This window comes from Phascolarctos cinereus, unplaced genomic scaffold (assembly GCF_003287225.1).
Source record: "Phascolarctos cinereus isolate Bilbo 61053 unplaced genomic scaffold, phaCin_HiC Scaffold_3;HRSCAF=262, whole genome shotgun sequence".
Lineage (NCBI taxonomy): Eukaryota > Metazoa > Chordata > Mammalia > Diprotodontia > Phascolarctidae > Phascolarctos > Phascolarctos cinereus.
Genome location: NW_027555736.1, coordinates 248208023 through 248223978, shown reverse-complemented (window position 1 = coordinate 248223978; position 15956 = coordinate 248208023). Strand labels below are relative to the sequence as shown.

General features: G+C 38.9%; 1 protein-coding gene across 18 annotated transcripts in view; it reads right to left on the bottom strand.

The window, feature by feature from the left end:
* Positions 1 to 15956, bottom strand: part of GPHN (gephyrin) — a 789636-nt gene that overhangs the window by 14273 nt on the left and 759407 nt on the right. For all 18 annotated transcript variants that reach the window (XM_021004811.2, XM_021004814.2, XM_021004816.2 and 15 more), the window contains 2 exons: positions 11467 to 11540; positions 5725 to 5789 (listed from right to left, as the gene is read on the bottom strand). In XM_021004811.2, coding sequence (XP_020860470.1) covers positions 5725 to 5789; positions 11467 to 11540 — 139 coding nt within the window. The remainder of the gene's footprint in view (positions 1 to 5724; positions 5790 to 11466; positions 11541 to 15956) is intronic.

Genomic DNA, 15956 nt, shown 5'->3' with positions numbered 1-15956 from the left:
CTAGATTTTCAATTAATTTTGTGTACACATAAGGTTCCTCTGGGGCTGTTTTGAGTTAAGAGCTTTGAAAACTGTAAAGTGCTGAAGTTTAACTCTAGTTCCATAAAAGTGACTGATCTTTAGCCATTCTGACTTCTGAAGCACCTCAGATTTAAAAGGATCCTAATATAAAAGTGATTATGTAAAATGCTATGCCATATATAGCAGCTCTTTTGGCCTAGCAGCGAAAGGCAGGCTGTTTTAAGAGGAAGCATGACAGCTGTTCTGAATGCTCATACGACTTCCTCAATACTCTGATGTTGTATATGACCTCTCTCATGTATGGTGTTTCTTCCACTGGTGCAGACTGCGTCACATTTCTATCTTTTCATTATGGATAGTTCTGGTCCGTGGGGATCCATTCCAACATGTTGGAGGCTTTCCTTTGAGTCTTCACATATTTTGTAGGTACCAGTTAATGATTCAATTTATCTGTCTGTTATCTCTCACTCTTAACCATATGACCAGTCAACTTCCCTTTCTAATCATCTATTTCCTTGATTACATATCCCTTATGGCACAGACAAGTAAGGTAGCTTATAACACTCTCAAATCAGTGTGAAACATCTGATGATAAATAAATTCATTCACTTAAAACTGGAAAAAGGAATTGAGGAAAGAAAATGTAATTATTCAAGAAGGATTTCCTCTCAGAAGAAAGGCAGTATGGTAGAGTGGAAGGAGAACTAGAATGAGAGTCCAAAGAATGACGTTCTAGTCTAGTTAGTCTGTTACTAACTAGCTATATAACCTTGGTCAAATCACTTGACTTCTCTGTGCCTCAGTTTCCACATCTACAAAATGAGATCTGGACTGGATAATTTCTAAGGTTCCTTCAAGCTCAGAAATTATTTGATTCTATGAGTCTGTTAATTTCCTATACTTTCACACAACCATCTATGAATGGTGGGAGTAAGATTTCAGTCTTTTTTCTTTTTTTAGCTCTTCTTCATAAGGCTCTTTTAAGAAAAGAAATTTGAAACCTTCAAGGCTCTACAACTGCCTGCTGGACATCTCCCTACCCATCTGCTCATACCTAAAGCTCAATTCAATTCAACAAACATGTATCAAGTGCTTACAGTATGAAAGACATTGTGTTGAGCACCTGAGATAAAAAAATGGAAAATAACCCAGACCCTGCCCCAAGGAATTTAAAAGCTATTAGTGGGATATAAGAAGTATAATACAATATAGAATGTGATGGAAGCAAAGGAGAAACCTAACCAGGGTGCTTTGCAAAAATTTGAGGAGGGGTAAGGGTAGGAAGAGGTTGGAGAAGACTGCAATTTTAGCAGAGCCTTGAAGAAAGGATTTTAACAGTTAGAGATGAAGAAGGTACATACCACACATGGAGCACATCCCACATGAATGGATGGGAGTGTGAGATGGGAGATCAAGATTGAGAAATAGCTAATAGCTTAGTTCAGTTGGAATTTAGAGTGCATGTGAAAAATGGTAGGAAAGCTAAATGGAGATAAATTGTGGAGAGCTTCAAATGACAGGCTAAGGATTTTATACTTTATCTTACAGGCATCTGGAAGGTTCTGTGATTTTTGAGAAGACTTGTGCATTAGGAAGATTATTTTGTCAAATGTGTGAAGCATGGATTAATGAGGGGAGGAACTGGAGACAGAGGAGTTAATACATCCAAAACTGAACTAATTATTCTTTTGTCCCCTACCCAATCTGGCCCTTTCTACCATTTGAGCTGAGCGTTGGAGGGAACTGATGGTTCCAAGTGGTAAAGGTGACAAGGAAAGGTGATCCAGGATGGAGGACAGATGGAATATCATATAAAGGGGCAGTTGAATAGGGGGATAAGTAATGTGTAATCAGCCTGGAAAGACAGGCTGGAAGCAGGTTGTGAAGGGCTTTAAATGCTTACCAAAGAAGCTTATGTTTTATTCTGAAGGCAATGGGGAGCCAATGAAGCTTCATGAGCAGGGAAGTAACACGTTCAGACCTGTGCTTTAGGAATATCAATTTGGCATTTGTATGAAAGATGACTTAGAGAGGGGAGAACACAGGCCAATTGGATGGATATGAGAGCCATTAAGGAGGCAGAATCAAATTTATTCACTTTTCGTAAAATCCCATGGATCTATCAGGTAGCTATACTTCTTCCTTTTACTCAAAATATAAGAAGGAAACTTTTCTGGAAAAGGCCAGTGTGAGAAATGAAAGAATTAAGTTTCTGCATAAGTAGATAAGAAATCAGCACAGACAGACTAACTTCTCCGTCCAGGGAATGAACTTCATTCAAAAGAGATTATATTCCCATTTCAGCATTTAAAATTAATTGTTTTTAAAAATCATAAAGACTGGTAAATGCTCTGTTTGACACTGAGGAAAACAGATATAATTTTTATTTCATAAAGCTGAAAATGCTAGCTAGTTTTGGAGGATAGTGAGTGCCCTTGCTTTCTTTACAATCTGAGATGTGAGATGTTGCTGCCCTCTTTTGGTTCATGAGGAATGAACAGAGAACATTCCAAGCTGTAGTAACAGTTTGAAACAATTTCTAATTCACTGTCAGTAGCTCTTCACTCTAATGTGCCTTTGGTTATATGATCAACTAAGAGACTGTAAATCAATTAAATATGCTAAATGCATTTTCTGTGAGACATTCTGGGGTGGGCATATGGGTGTCAGAAAACACTTCTGTGAATGGAGAGAATTTTGAGTCCTGAGACTAGACTGTCTGATCACAAGAGATGGCTGCATTAGGGATCACTTGTTTTAGAAAGGTAGAAGAAAGTAACAGAATGAGCTCTGCAGGCTTAACTGTCTTAGCAAATTACTTAACCTGTCCCTCTTCTGAAGTTCTTTATTTTTGTGGAAGGCATCACCATTCTTTCAGTCACCCAGGTTCACATCCTTGGTGTCATCCTTGATCCCATACTCCCACTCATCCCACCTATTCAGTCAGTTGCCATACCTTTTCTACCTCCACAATATCTCTCCAATCTGACCCCTTCTCGCCACTCACATAACCATTACCTTGGTGCAGGTCTACATGTTCTTAAAGCACAAATCTGACCTTGATATGTGTCTACTTATTACCTCTGGAATCAAATGTGAACTCTTTTGTTTGACATTTACAGATCTACACAGCCTGGTTCCGACCTTCCTTTACAGCCTCATATATTGCTTCCCTCCATTATAGTATGTGAATATCCAGACAAACTGACCTCCTTACTTTTCTTCATATTGACATTCATCTCCTGCTTCAGTGCTTTTACATGCCTAGGAAAACACTCCCAACTCAATCTCTCAGAATCCCTAGGCCCCTCCCTTCCCCTCAGGCTTAGCCTTCTTCTTGGAGACACTGTGGATCCCACTAGCAGCAAGAACCTTCCCTCCCAAATCACCTTGTCTCTGTTTCGTATATAATTATATATGGGCATGTCTCCCTTAGCTAGACTGTAAACTCCTGGAGGGCAGGGGCTGTTTCCTTTTTGTCTTTGTCTTTGCCATCACAGTGCCTGGCACACACACAGCAGAGTACTTAATTTATGCTTCTGGTTGATTGAGCCCCCAATGATGAAGCAAGGCATTTGAGGCAGGGAGCCCCACAAGGCAGACAGGTTAATGATATGGGACTAAATGTAAAGGGACAGGGATGGAAAGAGCCTGAGCTCCCCTGCTTCCAGGGCACTTGTGAGTGTAAAGGTCAGAAACCCTTTTCCACCTTCTCCTTATCTAACCTCTCCTGGAAAACTGTACCCTTTCTACTTGCCTGTGATTTCAAGTATACAAAGACAGACACTTAGGGATAAGTATGTGAAGGAATGGGTTAGAAGGAAGGCCTAGACTTCTTCCTCTTTTGAACTTCCATAACACTTTGTACCTCTCCTGTGCATTTACCAAATAACTGTAGGAAAACACAGTCTGTCTTGTATTACAGTTATTTGTATATAGGTCTTGTCCCCTTTACTGGATTGTAAGCTCTTTGACAGCAAGGATCATGTATGTTTGTATAGAACCTAGGGCAGTGCCTTGTAATGTTTTTTTGGGGGGTGGGAGGGGCTCAGACTTGATTTCATTGACTGTGGACAGTCAATGGGTTCCAATCCTGCCTCTGATGCTTACCTTTGTGACCTTGAACAAACTTCTTACCCTCATTTTTCTTCAACGGTAAGATGAAGGAGCTGGCCTAGATCATCTCTAAGGTCACTTTTAAGCTCTAGGTCTAGGATCCTATTCTTTCCAGGGAGGAAGGTAACTCTACTGAGGCAGATCAGCAGCTGCTGTGCAATGCACAGTCTTAGGGTCACCTGGGAGCACTGAGAGTTTAAGAGGCTTGCCAGGGCCACAGAGCGCCTTCCCTTGGACATCAGCCCCATTTTACTCTGCCTCTCTCGTCTGTACATAGCTGTTGGCTTGCCGCTCCCCATTAGGCTGTGAGTTCCTTGAGAGTAGGGACTGTTTTATTGCCTTTCCTTATATCTCCAGTGGTTAGCATAGTGCCTGGAACATATGAGGAGCTTAATAAATGCTAGTTGACTGACTGTCATATTGCTGCTTACCTTTCAAATAATGGGTGCTTCAAAATGTGCTGAATAAATAAAAGAATGACTATATCAATCTTCTTACAGACTAAAGGAAGTAAGAAGTGACACAAGCAATCATTTCTTCATGGAACACAATTTTGTAATAATGGGAATAGAAAAATAGTTATATTTGGGGGATGAAAGGGCCATGGGACCCATCATTCATCATATTTTCACCATTTCACCTTGGAAACAAGCTTTCCGACAGCTAATTTTCTTGTATACTGCTTTAAGTCCTTAATGATAAAGTTTATAACATCTTTTTAAAGTTTCAGAAGTTTTAGAGTACATGTGTTTTATTCTACATGATATCAAATATTCTTTATCTTTACCTTTATATATAAACATTAACTTAGTTGTTAAATTTATTTTATAATAAAAAATAACCACCCCAAATCCAAAGGAATTGTAAATATCAGATCTGATTGAATTGAATCTGATTGCTTATTTTTTGAAAGACCATATTAAGGAGGCAACATTTGAACAATGGAACGAGGACCTGGATTCAGGTGCCCTCTTTGATGGTTTATGATCTGTATGACCTTCAGTAAATTACTTTCCGGGTTTCAGTTTTCTCACCCGTAAAAAGAAAGGAGTTGGACCAGAAAGCCTCTGGACTGTCTGCCTCTTCCAACTCCACATGTATGATCCTATGAACTTTTTTGTATGTTTGGAAATGAGGCCTAGTTACCACAGGTGTCTAAACAGTCTTGTATGACTGGTACTGGTCTTGTGGCTCAGGAGAAAATCCTGAATGAGACTTGGCTGTAATGAGTCTGGCAAAGAGCTTATGAAGCATCAGTGTATTTGCAAACCTGGCTAAGATTTCAGTTTCTGAAGGCTAGAGCAGTTTTGGACTTTCTCCATAGAATCCATGGATCTCTGCTCTCAGGAGTTGTAGAGGTGAATTAACATTATTATAGAATCATAGCATTTCAGAACCAGAAGGAAACTCAAAGGTCATCTGATTTACTCATAATCATCACCTGTCAGCTCTCTATGACGAGCTGAAGGGTAAGTGGCCAGAAAGAAGTAGCGTCTAGGATATGGAACTCAAAAGATTTAAGTAGGAAAGCACAAAACATTTCTGTCCCTTTTTCAGAGGAAGCCACAGAAATTATGTTTCTCTTACCTGGTAGTGCAAAGATTATTTTTCTTACACCATCAATGTCCAAGGTTGCAAATGTTGTTGGCAGGCTAGAGAGAAATTAAGTTGTTTTTAAGTACTAGATATAAAATATACAATTGAATCAAATACTGAGGTATTCCTATTATGTCAGTATAACATAGAAATGATCACGTGTTATGAAATAACTTTATTTTATTTGATCTTTCTTATAGCCCCTTGAACACTAAAGAAGTGTTTAAAAAGGATTTAAGCAGACTTGTTTTTAATATCTTTCTCAAGATATCCAATTTTTTTCTATGTCATTTTTCTCCCTTTAATCTGCTTGTGGTACAAATGTGTAACTATAAATTCCAAAGCTCACTTTACTCTTCCAATTACTCAATTCTTTACTCTCCTAGGCTTATATACCTTCCAGCTCACTACTCAGTGCTGGAGAGCTCTTTCTACTGGACATACTGTTAGTTTGTTATAAAGATCAAATTTTATTATAGTAACCTAAGCTAATCAGAACACTTAGGGTTTATTGTATAAACTCTTGCCATGTTTTTTGTTTTAACCATAAGTGAAAATCTTTCTAAAACTGATATCTTATACTAAGAGGCAGTATAACACAGCAGAAAAAGGAATGGATTTGGGTTGGGGTCTGAGCTCTGATGTATATTTACTGGATGTTTGATTCCTACTACTAGCTGTATGACTTTGTTGTTACGGTGACTCACTTCACCATCAACCTGAGCTCCCATTTCCTCATCTTGAATTTGAGGACTGCACTCCCTACCTTAAAGGAAAGCTCCCTGAGAAACATTACGTGTTGTATCTTATTCACCAACCTAGCACAGTGCTTGGAACACAGTAGGTACTGAATAGATGTTTGGTGAATTGGAATGAAATCCCTTTGTAAAATATAAAGCACTATCTAACTGTGAGCTCTTACTAAGATATACTGTATGTCTACCTGACTTCTTACTCACAGAATACCGAAAATCATTTAGCTTTTTTTTTTTTAAAGAATGTGCCAAAGTGGGTCAGAGGTCTTAATTTGGTGGCTCAAGGTTATTATTATAAACATCATTATTCTACTCTTCAGTGATATTGGGAGGTCATCAGGGTCACTGCAGTGATCTCTTCTCTAGATGACCACAGATCCCATACTTTTTGAGTTCTTGTGATTTGTCTTTATGGCTTTGCTACCTCTTTTCTTGGAGTCTGGCTATCTGCTGACACTTCTCACTGCAGTCTGGGGCCAATCTTTGGCTGCTTCTAATCTTCTATGGGCTTAAGAAAGAGATATCCAAACTTGTTAGAACTGGTATATTAAGAAGGGCAAATAGCATAAAGAATCCTGTACAAAAATAATCCTGCATAAAAGGCCTGAGAACAGGCTTCTGTCGACATTACAGTCGTTCCAAAATGAAACAACATAATTGCCTGTGGTGGGTGGAAAGAGCTTTACCAGAAATTTTAATGCTGCTTGCTATCTAGTAGCAATAGCCCTTAAATTCTTCTTATTTCTCTCCACATTCCAATGTCTTTAAGGAGGCCGCCTAAATTCCCCAGCCATTCACCAAAACAAAACACCACCCACAAAGATCCAGGAACAGGATGGAGCTGGTTTGGGCCAAATGCTTCCTTCTCCCTTTTCCTACAGACAAAGGAATCACTTCTTCCCCTTGTAATTTACTTTGGAGAGGCTGGGCTTCAGCTTTGTGTCATTTATGAATCTGAAGGCTAAAAATGGGATTGCAACCAATTCACTTTAACAGAATCCTATTAACACAAAAATGTCATTACCAAATAATGTCTGTATAATGTGAATGATTATAAACATAAGTGTCTTATCTTAAAAATGCTGTGGCTAAATAGCAATTATTTTCTGTTTATCGCTAGGAAGCAATTTCTTTGGTACTTTTCAGCTCACATTGTCTATTCTCTGGGGTAGTCAGACTAGGACAAACATGCATGCAAATGACTGAAGTCACAAACTGGGTATTATGACTCCAGGGAAGAAGAATAACCATTAAGGACTGATAAGCCCCTGAAACCCACAAAAACCCTGAATAACAAAGAATGAAGAAAGAGGAATATCCAAATTAAATAGCAGAGAGGTTAAGAGAATTTTTTAATCATAGATATTAGACCAATAACTCTCCTCTAGGAGTGAGGGCAGGAGATGTTTGCATACTTTAAACAGCAAAGAGAACATATCAGTTCATTTTTGTGGTTAACAAGAAGTACACTGAAACTCACTTGGAATGTCCTTTGTATAATTAGTTAAATTGGCAACAGCTAGCAAAAACACTTGAATACCCATGGTAAAATAATTAATATCTATCAAAAACAAATATTCTTGTCAGTAGGAAAGAGAGGCAGTGTGGTGTGGTAGATAAGGCACTAGACTTGAGTCACAAAGTTCCACTAAATGGCATCTGAAGGAGCTCTTTGATCCTGGGCAAATCATTTAGTCTCAGTTTCCTCATCTGTAAAATGAGGGAGTTAGACTCAGTAGTTGCTAAGGTCACTTAAAACGATGATCATCCTATGAATGGTCTGTGTGATAAAACGGATAAAGACAAAAGGAACTTTGTTCTCAAAGATCCATTATTAGTCAAATCAGCTAGCAGTCCTTCTAGACCGTTGAAAAATGCATAATTTGACAAAAAGCAAACCTTGATACCTATGGAGGGAACCTAGAGAGATCCTAATGCCAGTCTCACATTCCCAACAACAATAATAATAAAGTCTCAGTCATAGAGGAGAAACTTCACTCCCATGCCTGGATAGCCCAAGAATGCAGGAATAGTGTTTATAACTAAAATATGTTATAGAAAGAGTACCGAACTTCTCAGAAGACCTGGTTTTGAGTACGGGCTATGCCATATACTAGCTATGTGACACCCTAGGTGAGTCACTCTAAATTTTATCATCTAATTTTCATCATCGGCAAAATGGAGATAATACTTGCTCCACTTAACTCAGAGGACTGTTGTGAGGATTGAATGAAATAAACATATATAAAGAACTTTGGAGACTTTAAAGTGCTATCTAATGTAAACTATTATTATTATTATTATTATTATTACAAAGAGAATGTTGAATTAGTCCAACTCTTTGTGATCCCATTTAGGGTTTTCTTGGCAAACATACTGGAGTGTATTTTCTTCTCTGGATCATTTTACATAGATGAGGAAACTGAGGCAAACACGGTTAAGTGACTAGCCCAGGGTCACACAGCTAGGAAGTATCTGAGGGCAGACTTGAACTCAGCAAGATGAATCTTTCTGACTCAAGGCTTGGAACTCTATCCACTGTGCCACCTAGCTGCCCTATCAAAGCAAACAGGTCGTAGTAACAGAGTCAAAATGTGAACTGAGGTTCTCTGATTGCATATCCAGAGCTCTTTTCACTATCCCATGCTGTCCTCTATCAGAGCTATAACTAGGCTAGAGGCAGCCAGGGTTTTCTACCAGGGTGCTAAATTTAGAGTAGGGTAGAAACAACAAGAGCTTAGCAGCTAGTTAGCAAGAAATTCAAGTAGAAAGCTTCCAGATGGTGGGCTAGGATGAGCCACCTATTCCTTAACTGAGGCTATTTTCATGCTGCTTGCTCCAGGGGCAGTCTTTGGTTTATAATATTTTCCTCAACCATATTAATCCTAGTTATAACTTTTTATATAACTTATTTCCTAGATTAAAAAAAAATTCAAGCAATTTAATAGCTTCAATAGTATATGTTATAAAGATGGTTAGCTATTTGGCTATATTCAGGGGTGGGGAACCTGGGGCAACTGTTCTGTGAGGTTTGGATTCAGTCAAAGGGCCACGTGAGGCCCAAGGTTCTCCACCCCTGGATTATATTCAATCTATTAAACCTGCTGAGTTCTTTTTTTTCTTTTCTTTTCTTTTTTTTTTTAGTGAGGCAATCAGGGTTAAGTGACTTGCTCAAGGTCACACAGCTAGTAAAGCCTGCTGAATTCTTGAAACTGAGGGGTTTTAGTAATGGATTTGTCCTAATCTTGTATTTCTTTCCACAGATGCTTAGAAATATACAGAAACACGGAAAGTACCTGGGTGGGGTAATCCAAGATTTATGGTTGATAAATATACTGGTAAATGACAAGAAAAAGGGCAAATGTACTAAGCATAAAAATAATGATGTTGTTTAGTATCTTGACCAGGTACAGATGAGGAAATTCATCAGGATTAGTACTTCAGCCCTCAACTTGGCCTTTACTGCAACTGGAGAGTATCTGAATACTTATCAATACATTTACTCACTTATGAGAATATCAACACCTTTAAATTCTCTCCTTACTTTGCTCCCACACTTTCAGGGGTTTCCCCAAGGCAACAGCCATGTTATATCCCTTTAACTGGGATATCAAGTAGCACAGAAATATATGGAATAGGGTTAAAATCACCCCTATATCTCTTTTACATAGACTAGGCCCAAGGATTCTTGAATAGGACCTCCGAGCTTTAGGTATGGGGGTGAGGGAAGAGTACACTGTAGTTTGTTCTTTTATCTGCTCCTTCCAACAACTCTGGTGCAAGGCATTTCTTAGCTTGCCACGGGTTGTACACCCTCAGCTAAAGTCCATCCATTCGCTTCTCCCTAAGTGGTTATTTTGGAGGCAGCTAGGTGGCCCAGTGGATAGAATACAGAGCTTGGGGTCAAGAAGACCCAAGTTCAAACTTGGCCTCTTGGGCAAGTCATTTAACCCTGTTTGCCTCAGTTTCTTCATCTGTAAAATGAGCTGGAGAAAGAAATGGCAAACCACTCCAGTGTCTTTGCTAAGAAAACCCCAAATGGGGTCACAAAGAGTTGGATATGACTGAACAACAACGTGGTTATTGTTTATGGGGAAAAGTCCAAGGTTTGAATATTTATATAAAATATGACATACAAACTTTATTCCTTCTCTCCTTGGGAAGTGTGAAAAGTAGGGTGGGGAAAGAGGGACAAAAAGGGAGAGGAAAATAGGTCTGGAAATTGTAAGGGGAGAAAATTCTTCCATAGTTGAAAACAAACCTACTAGCTACTGTGGTAACGGAGATGTGAGGTGATGAAAACTTAGATTAACCTAGAGGCTGTTGAAGTAGTAGTCTCGAAAAGTTGCTTTGTTTTATTAATAGGGCTAACTCTTAACAAATTAGTGTTCATTCATAAGGAAGTTCAGAGGCATATATACATACATAGCAATTTTTGAGACAAGTTACAAAATATTCTTCTGTAAGGTAGAATTAAAAGTGCCCTTCAAATCCACTTTTTAAGACAAATTCAGTTATTCAGTTGAAGGAGGGAGATTTTGGGACTCATGGCTCCTGTAGAGAGGAAAGAGATCCCAGAACTCTAATGGAGAAGCAGCTGCTCTGGATAGGGGGCAGTGGAAGTACAGTAGCTTCTTAATTTAGCTAATTATTCCTCCTAACTAAGAGCTAAACTCAGTTGTGTCTCTGCTGCTGAAGGAGGATATGTGCTCTCAGTGCTCTATAAGTTTCAGTGACCTCAGGTAAAGCCCTTGTTACCCTATAGCTCTGAGGACAAAAACTGCTTGGTGTTATTTGCACATTAATTTCCAATTTAGGTACTGATTATTCTTGTGCTAAATGTTCTGTGAATATCTTAGAAGGAAAGAGACATAATATTAAAGTGTAATAAATCATAGTTTTCAACAAAAAGTCTCCAGCAAAGTGTAAGTCAAAACTCATATTATATATATTTTTTGACACAAGAAAAATGTCATACCCTGGTTTCATAAAAACCCTGCCGAAATGGATCTGTGCATGAAGATCAATGTCCAGCACCTGCTTGAGATAGTCCTGCAAATATGAAAAAAATAGCTATAATTTCAAGTTTTATTAAAATAAAGAAAAGAAAGAATGAATGTATTTCAGTTATCTTGCTTATAAAAGTTATAATTTAGTGAGGCTATCTTCCTCATTTTTTTAGAAAGATTTAATTTCTTGGTAACACAAATACCCAAAGAAACAAATCTGCATAGATATCACAAATATATCTCCTACAGTACTTCATCTCTAGTGCCTAAACACAGCTATGAGATAAAGACGTACATAGCATGCTGGACTGCCAACATTCTAAATGAGATATGAAGTCTAGATTGCTAAATATAAGCTATTAAAGGAAATGGGAAAATAGCTTTGGTTCATGAATTCTAGATCTTTTAGAACTGACTATGTAGGAGGGAGATATTTTATTATGTATGTTGTTCAGAAAACCTTATTTATTAATATTGTTTGAACCTAGCTTTATGCAGCTAGAATTGTCTAACCCAAAAGCTGACTGTCGAGGTCACGCTGACCTCTGATGCTCCTGGGGAAACCAGGTGGCTACAGGGAATGCTTGGATCCTACCCAGATCCTTGGTCTATGCTAAACATCAATGCTTGTGTTCCATGTTCCTCAAATCTGAATGTTTATGCTTACTGATATACATCTCAATGAACCTTGCCTGGGAACTTCCTTTTCTACAAAATAGCTTAAATGTTACATGAGGTTCATGTGCTGGTATTCTTCTGAACTCCTGTGTGATGTAAACCTTGAAGATCCTGGATGAGGGAGCCTCCTTCCAGCTTTTCTCCTCTACCAAATGACCAAAGAAATATCTTTCTAAAACTATTACAGATTTTGAGGTTTGTTCTCATGACTAACAGTGGTCAAGGGTTAAAGCATTTTAAAAGTAGATGTGAATATGCCCAGATCAAATTATCTGTCCAGCGTGATGAGATGATTTTAACTTTAAGTTCCAATATCTCAATTAAATGTTTTCAGGAAGAGCAATTCCAGAAGCCTGTACTTTTAAGCCTCTGAGTGAAAGGGGTCTGACAAATTAAATTATTAGAACAAGAACAGGGAAAGAGTACAGGTCTCTGGAGCTAGTCTTTCCAAACTAGGAAGACCAATCCTATAATGACTAAACTGGCTGTCAGGGTGGGGGGGGTAAGCTCTTTGAGGGTTGCTGTCCTATAGAATCAAGGCAGTCCACCGAAGCAGTGGGTAAAATCAGATCAGGATGTCCTCCAGGCCATAGGCACTACCCATAGGATCATCTGGAGTTAGGAGAAACCATTTTATACTTGAGGAAATGAGGCCCAGAGAAAATGATTTGTCCAAGGTCCTGCAGGGAATAAATAGCAGGGATAGGATTTGAACTCAGTCCCCATCTCCATATTTTAGTGCTCTTTCTACTCTATCCTATTATTTCGCAGACTTTCATAGTACCAATTTTTATGCTCAGTTCTTGCCAAGTCAAATACGAATAGTAGATTCTGCCTCTTTATTATGCAAATAGATGCATAAAGAAAATTGTATGTGTTGTTTACATTGCTTTTCATTTATGAATTTTACCCATACGTGAATTTTACAAAGTGGTTTAGCCACTTCGATATATCAAAAATAATTTTTAACTAACTTGAAAGAGTATGAAAATGATCACGATCATAGTTGTCATCATCGTTGTCATTTCACGGCATAGTGGACAGAAGAGTAGACCTATTTTCTGAAACAAACTGGTCATGTGATCCTGGGACAATCATACCACCTCCAGTGCTCTAGGTCAGAGGTGTCAGACATGCAGCCTGCCTTCAGGACTGCTATCTACAACACTGCACAGTGCTGTCAGAACCAGATTAAAATATAATAAAACACAGTTAATATTAAGTCAATATGCAGCCTGGAGGTATCCCTATGTATGGTTTAGCGGCCCCATTTCCATTTGAGTTTGACAGCAAAATGCCAACCTGAATTGGTAGAGGAGTTTCTTTTCCTGGGAGTTCCCCGCCTGGGAGTTCCCCGGGGCAACGAAATCAAGAATCCAGTCCCTATTTCTAAAAACTGTGGTTGATTTTTACATAGCACTTTAAGGTTCTCAAAGCATTTTACACATATGCAATGGTGGAGGTTGATTGAATCCTACTCCACTTAATTGAGAAGTTCCCTTGAAGGAGTCTGGGGAGGCTCCCTTGGTGATTCATTCATTAGCTAAGTACACAGCTAGCTGAATTAGCCAATCAGAGGTGTCAACAAGGCTGGACACCCATGAATCACAAGGCATTTTGAGTAGGAGCGATCTATTCAGGTGGCTGAGGGCCTTGTTCACGCCCTGTGGATCTTCTACAAAACAGCAGCCCATTTCAGAACCAGAGATCCCTGAGACTCTTTTTGCATAAATGAGAGCCTTCAGCCGAGTCACCTGAGCAATTCTTCTTCAGCTGACTCACACCCACTTACATCTGTCATTTAATTTGAGCCTCACTACAGCCCAGGGAGGGAAGTGCTGTTCTTATCTCTATTTTGCACATGAGGAAAGTGAAGCCCATTCTTGAGACTGACTGGCCCAGGGTCACACGGCTAGTAAGTGTTTAGGGCAGGATTCAAACTCAGATCTTTTTGACTCCAAGTTATATCTGTTACATCACTTAGGTACCATGCAAGCCTCTTTACAATAGAAATTTATAATTTTGGTGTATGTCTACAAATTGCACACCATATTTAAAAAAATATTTGTTTAACATAAAGCCTGGATTCAGTGTATTGCTATCAGTAAATAATACATTCAGAGAGAGGTTTATTGCAGAAGGGAATGTTTTCCTTCTTAACACATTTGACTGTAATATAAAATGTTGTATCTTTATAAAAGTTCATCTGTTTTCAAAGTGACAAGCTAGTACAGTTTCCATAATTTTCTTTTTTTGTGGAAGGAGGCACATCTTTCCTCTTACTTACTAAATCTAAGAGCTGCTTTTCAGTTCCTATTTTGTCTGATCTTCAAATGAGATATTTGTAAAGCTCTCAGCACGGTGCCTGGCACAAGAGCAGATGATTTATAAATGCTTATTCCCTCCCCCCTTCCTGAAGCTTTTGACCTTCTCTCCTGTGCCTGTCTTCTGGACACAATTCAATACAATCCTAATCCAATCTGATCTAATCCATTTCAACACATTTAGCACCTATGGACAATCTGAGCGATACAGTGATGTCTACTTTATGCCAAGGATTCAAGAGGAAGAGTGTATTGTATGACTCCACTGTGGAAGCTTATGGGAGGATATTAACTGTAGGCACAGCGCGGAGGAGGTATTGCTCGGGTAGCAATCCGCATTGTTGCAAGTTATGCCCACGTGAATCAAAACACAGATGGAATGGAATGACTGGAGTTTATTGAGTAGGGAGGTGACATAGTTGGACCTGTGCGTTAGGAAGATCATTTCGGAAGATGGATTCTAGTGAGGGGAGACTTGAGCCTACCCACTGGGAGGCTATTACAGTCATCTAGACATGAGGCCTGTACCAGAGTGCTAGCAATGTTAGCTGTTAGGGTAATGTTAGCATGGGAACAAGATCAAGGCTGTGACTCTCTCCAGTGAAACTTCAGTTTCACATAGCCACCCAGATATACTCTCGGCAGCTCAAACGCCACATGCTCCAAAATGAATTAATCTAACCCTCCACCCTAAACTCACTGCTTTTTCAAGAAAACAAACACTTCTGAAGCAATCATCATAGGCAAGGTACTTTGTTAGGGATTGGAGATACCAAGACAGAAACGAAACAATCTCTATCCTTAAAGACTTTTCATTCCACATGGAAACATTCTAATCTTCCCTCCTATTGCTGAGGATACTATCATCTTCCTAGTCGCAGAGGTATGTAACCTCCAACTCCTCTTTGTTTCAGTCCTTACCTTCACCACCTGTAATCAACCAGTTCCCAAGTTTTGTTTTCAACATCTCTAGCATCTGGAACCTTGCCACTAATCTAGTTCAGATTATTCAGATCTCTCTTACCTGTTCTACTGTAATATTCTTCCAATTAGCCTCCAGCCCACCAGTTTCTCCCCATATTTCATAAAGCTGCCAAATTAATCTTCTAAATCAAAAGTCTGAAAGGAAAAGATCATCCCTCCACTCAAAAACCTTTAGTAGCTCCTTTTTGTTGGTGCAGTGGATAGAGTGCTGGTTCTGGAATCACGAAGACCTGAGTTAAAATACAGTCTCAGCCACTTACTAGCTTGTGTGACCCTGGGCAACTCACTTAACCTTTGTTTGCATCAGTGTCTTCAACTATACAATGAGAATCTTAATAGCACCAACCTCTCAGGGTTGCTGTGAGGATAAATTAAGATAATATTTATTAGGTACTTAGTACAATTAATTCATGGCCCTAGTAGGCACTTAATAAATGCTTATTTCCTTCCTTGCTTCCCTTTATCTTTGTGAC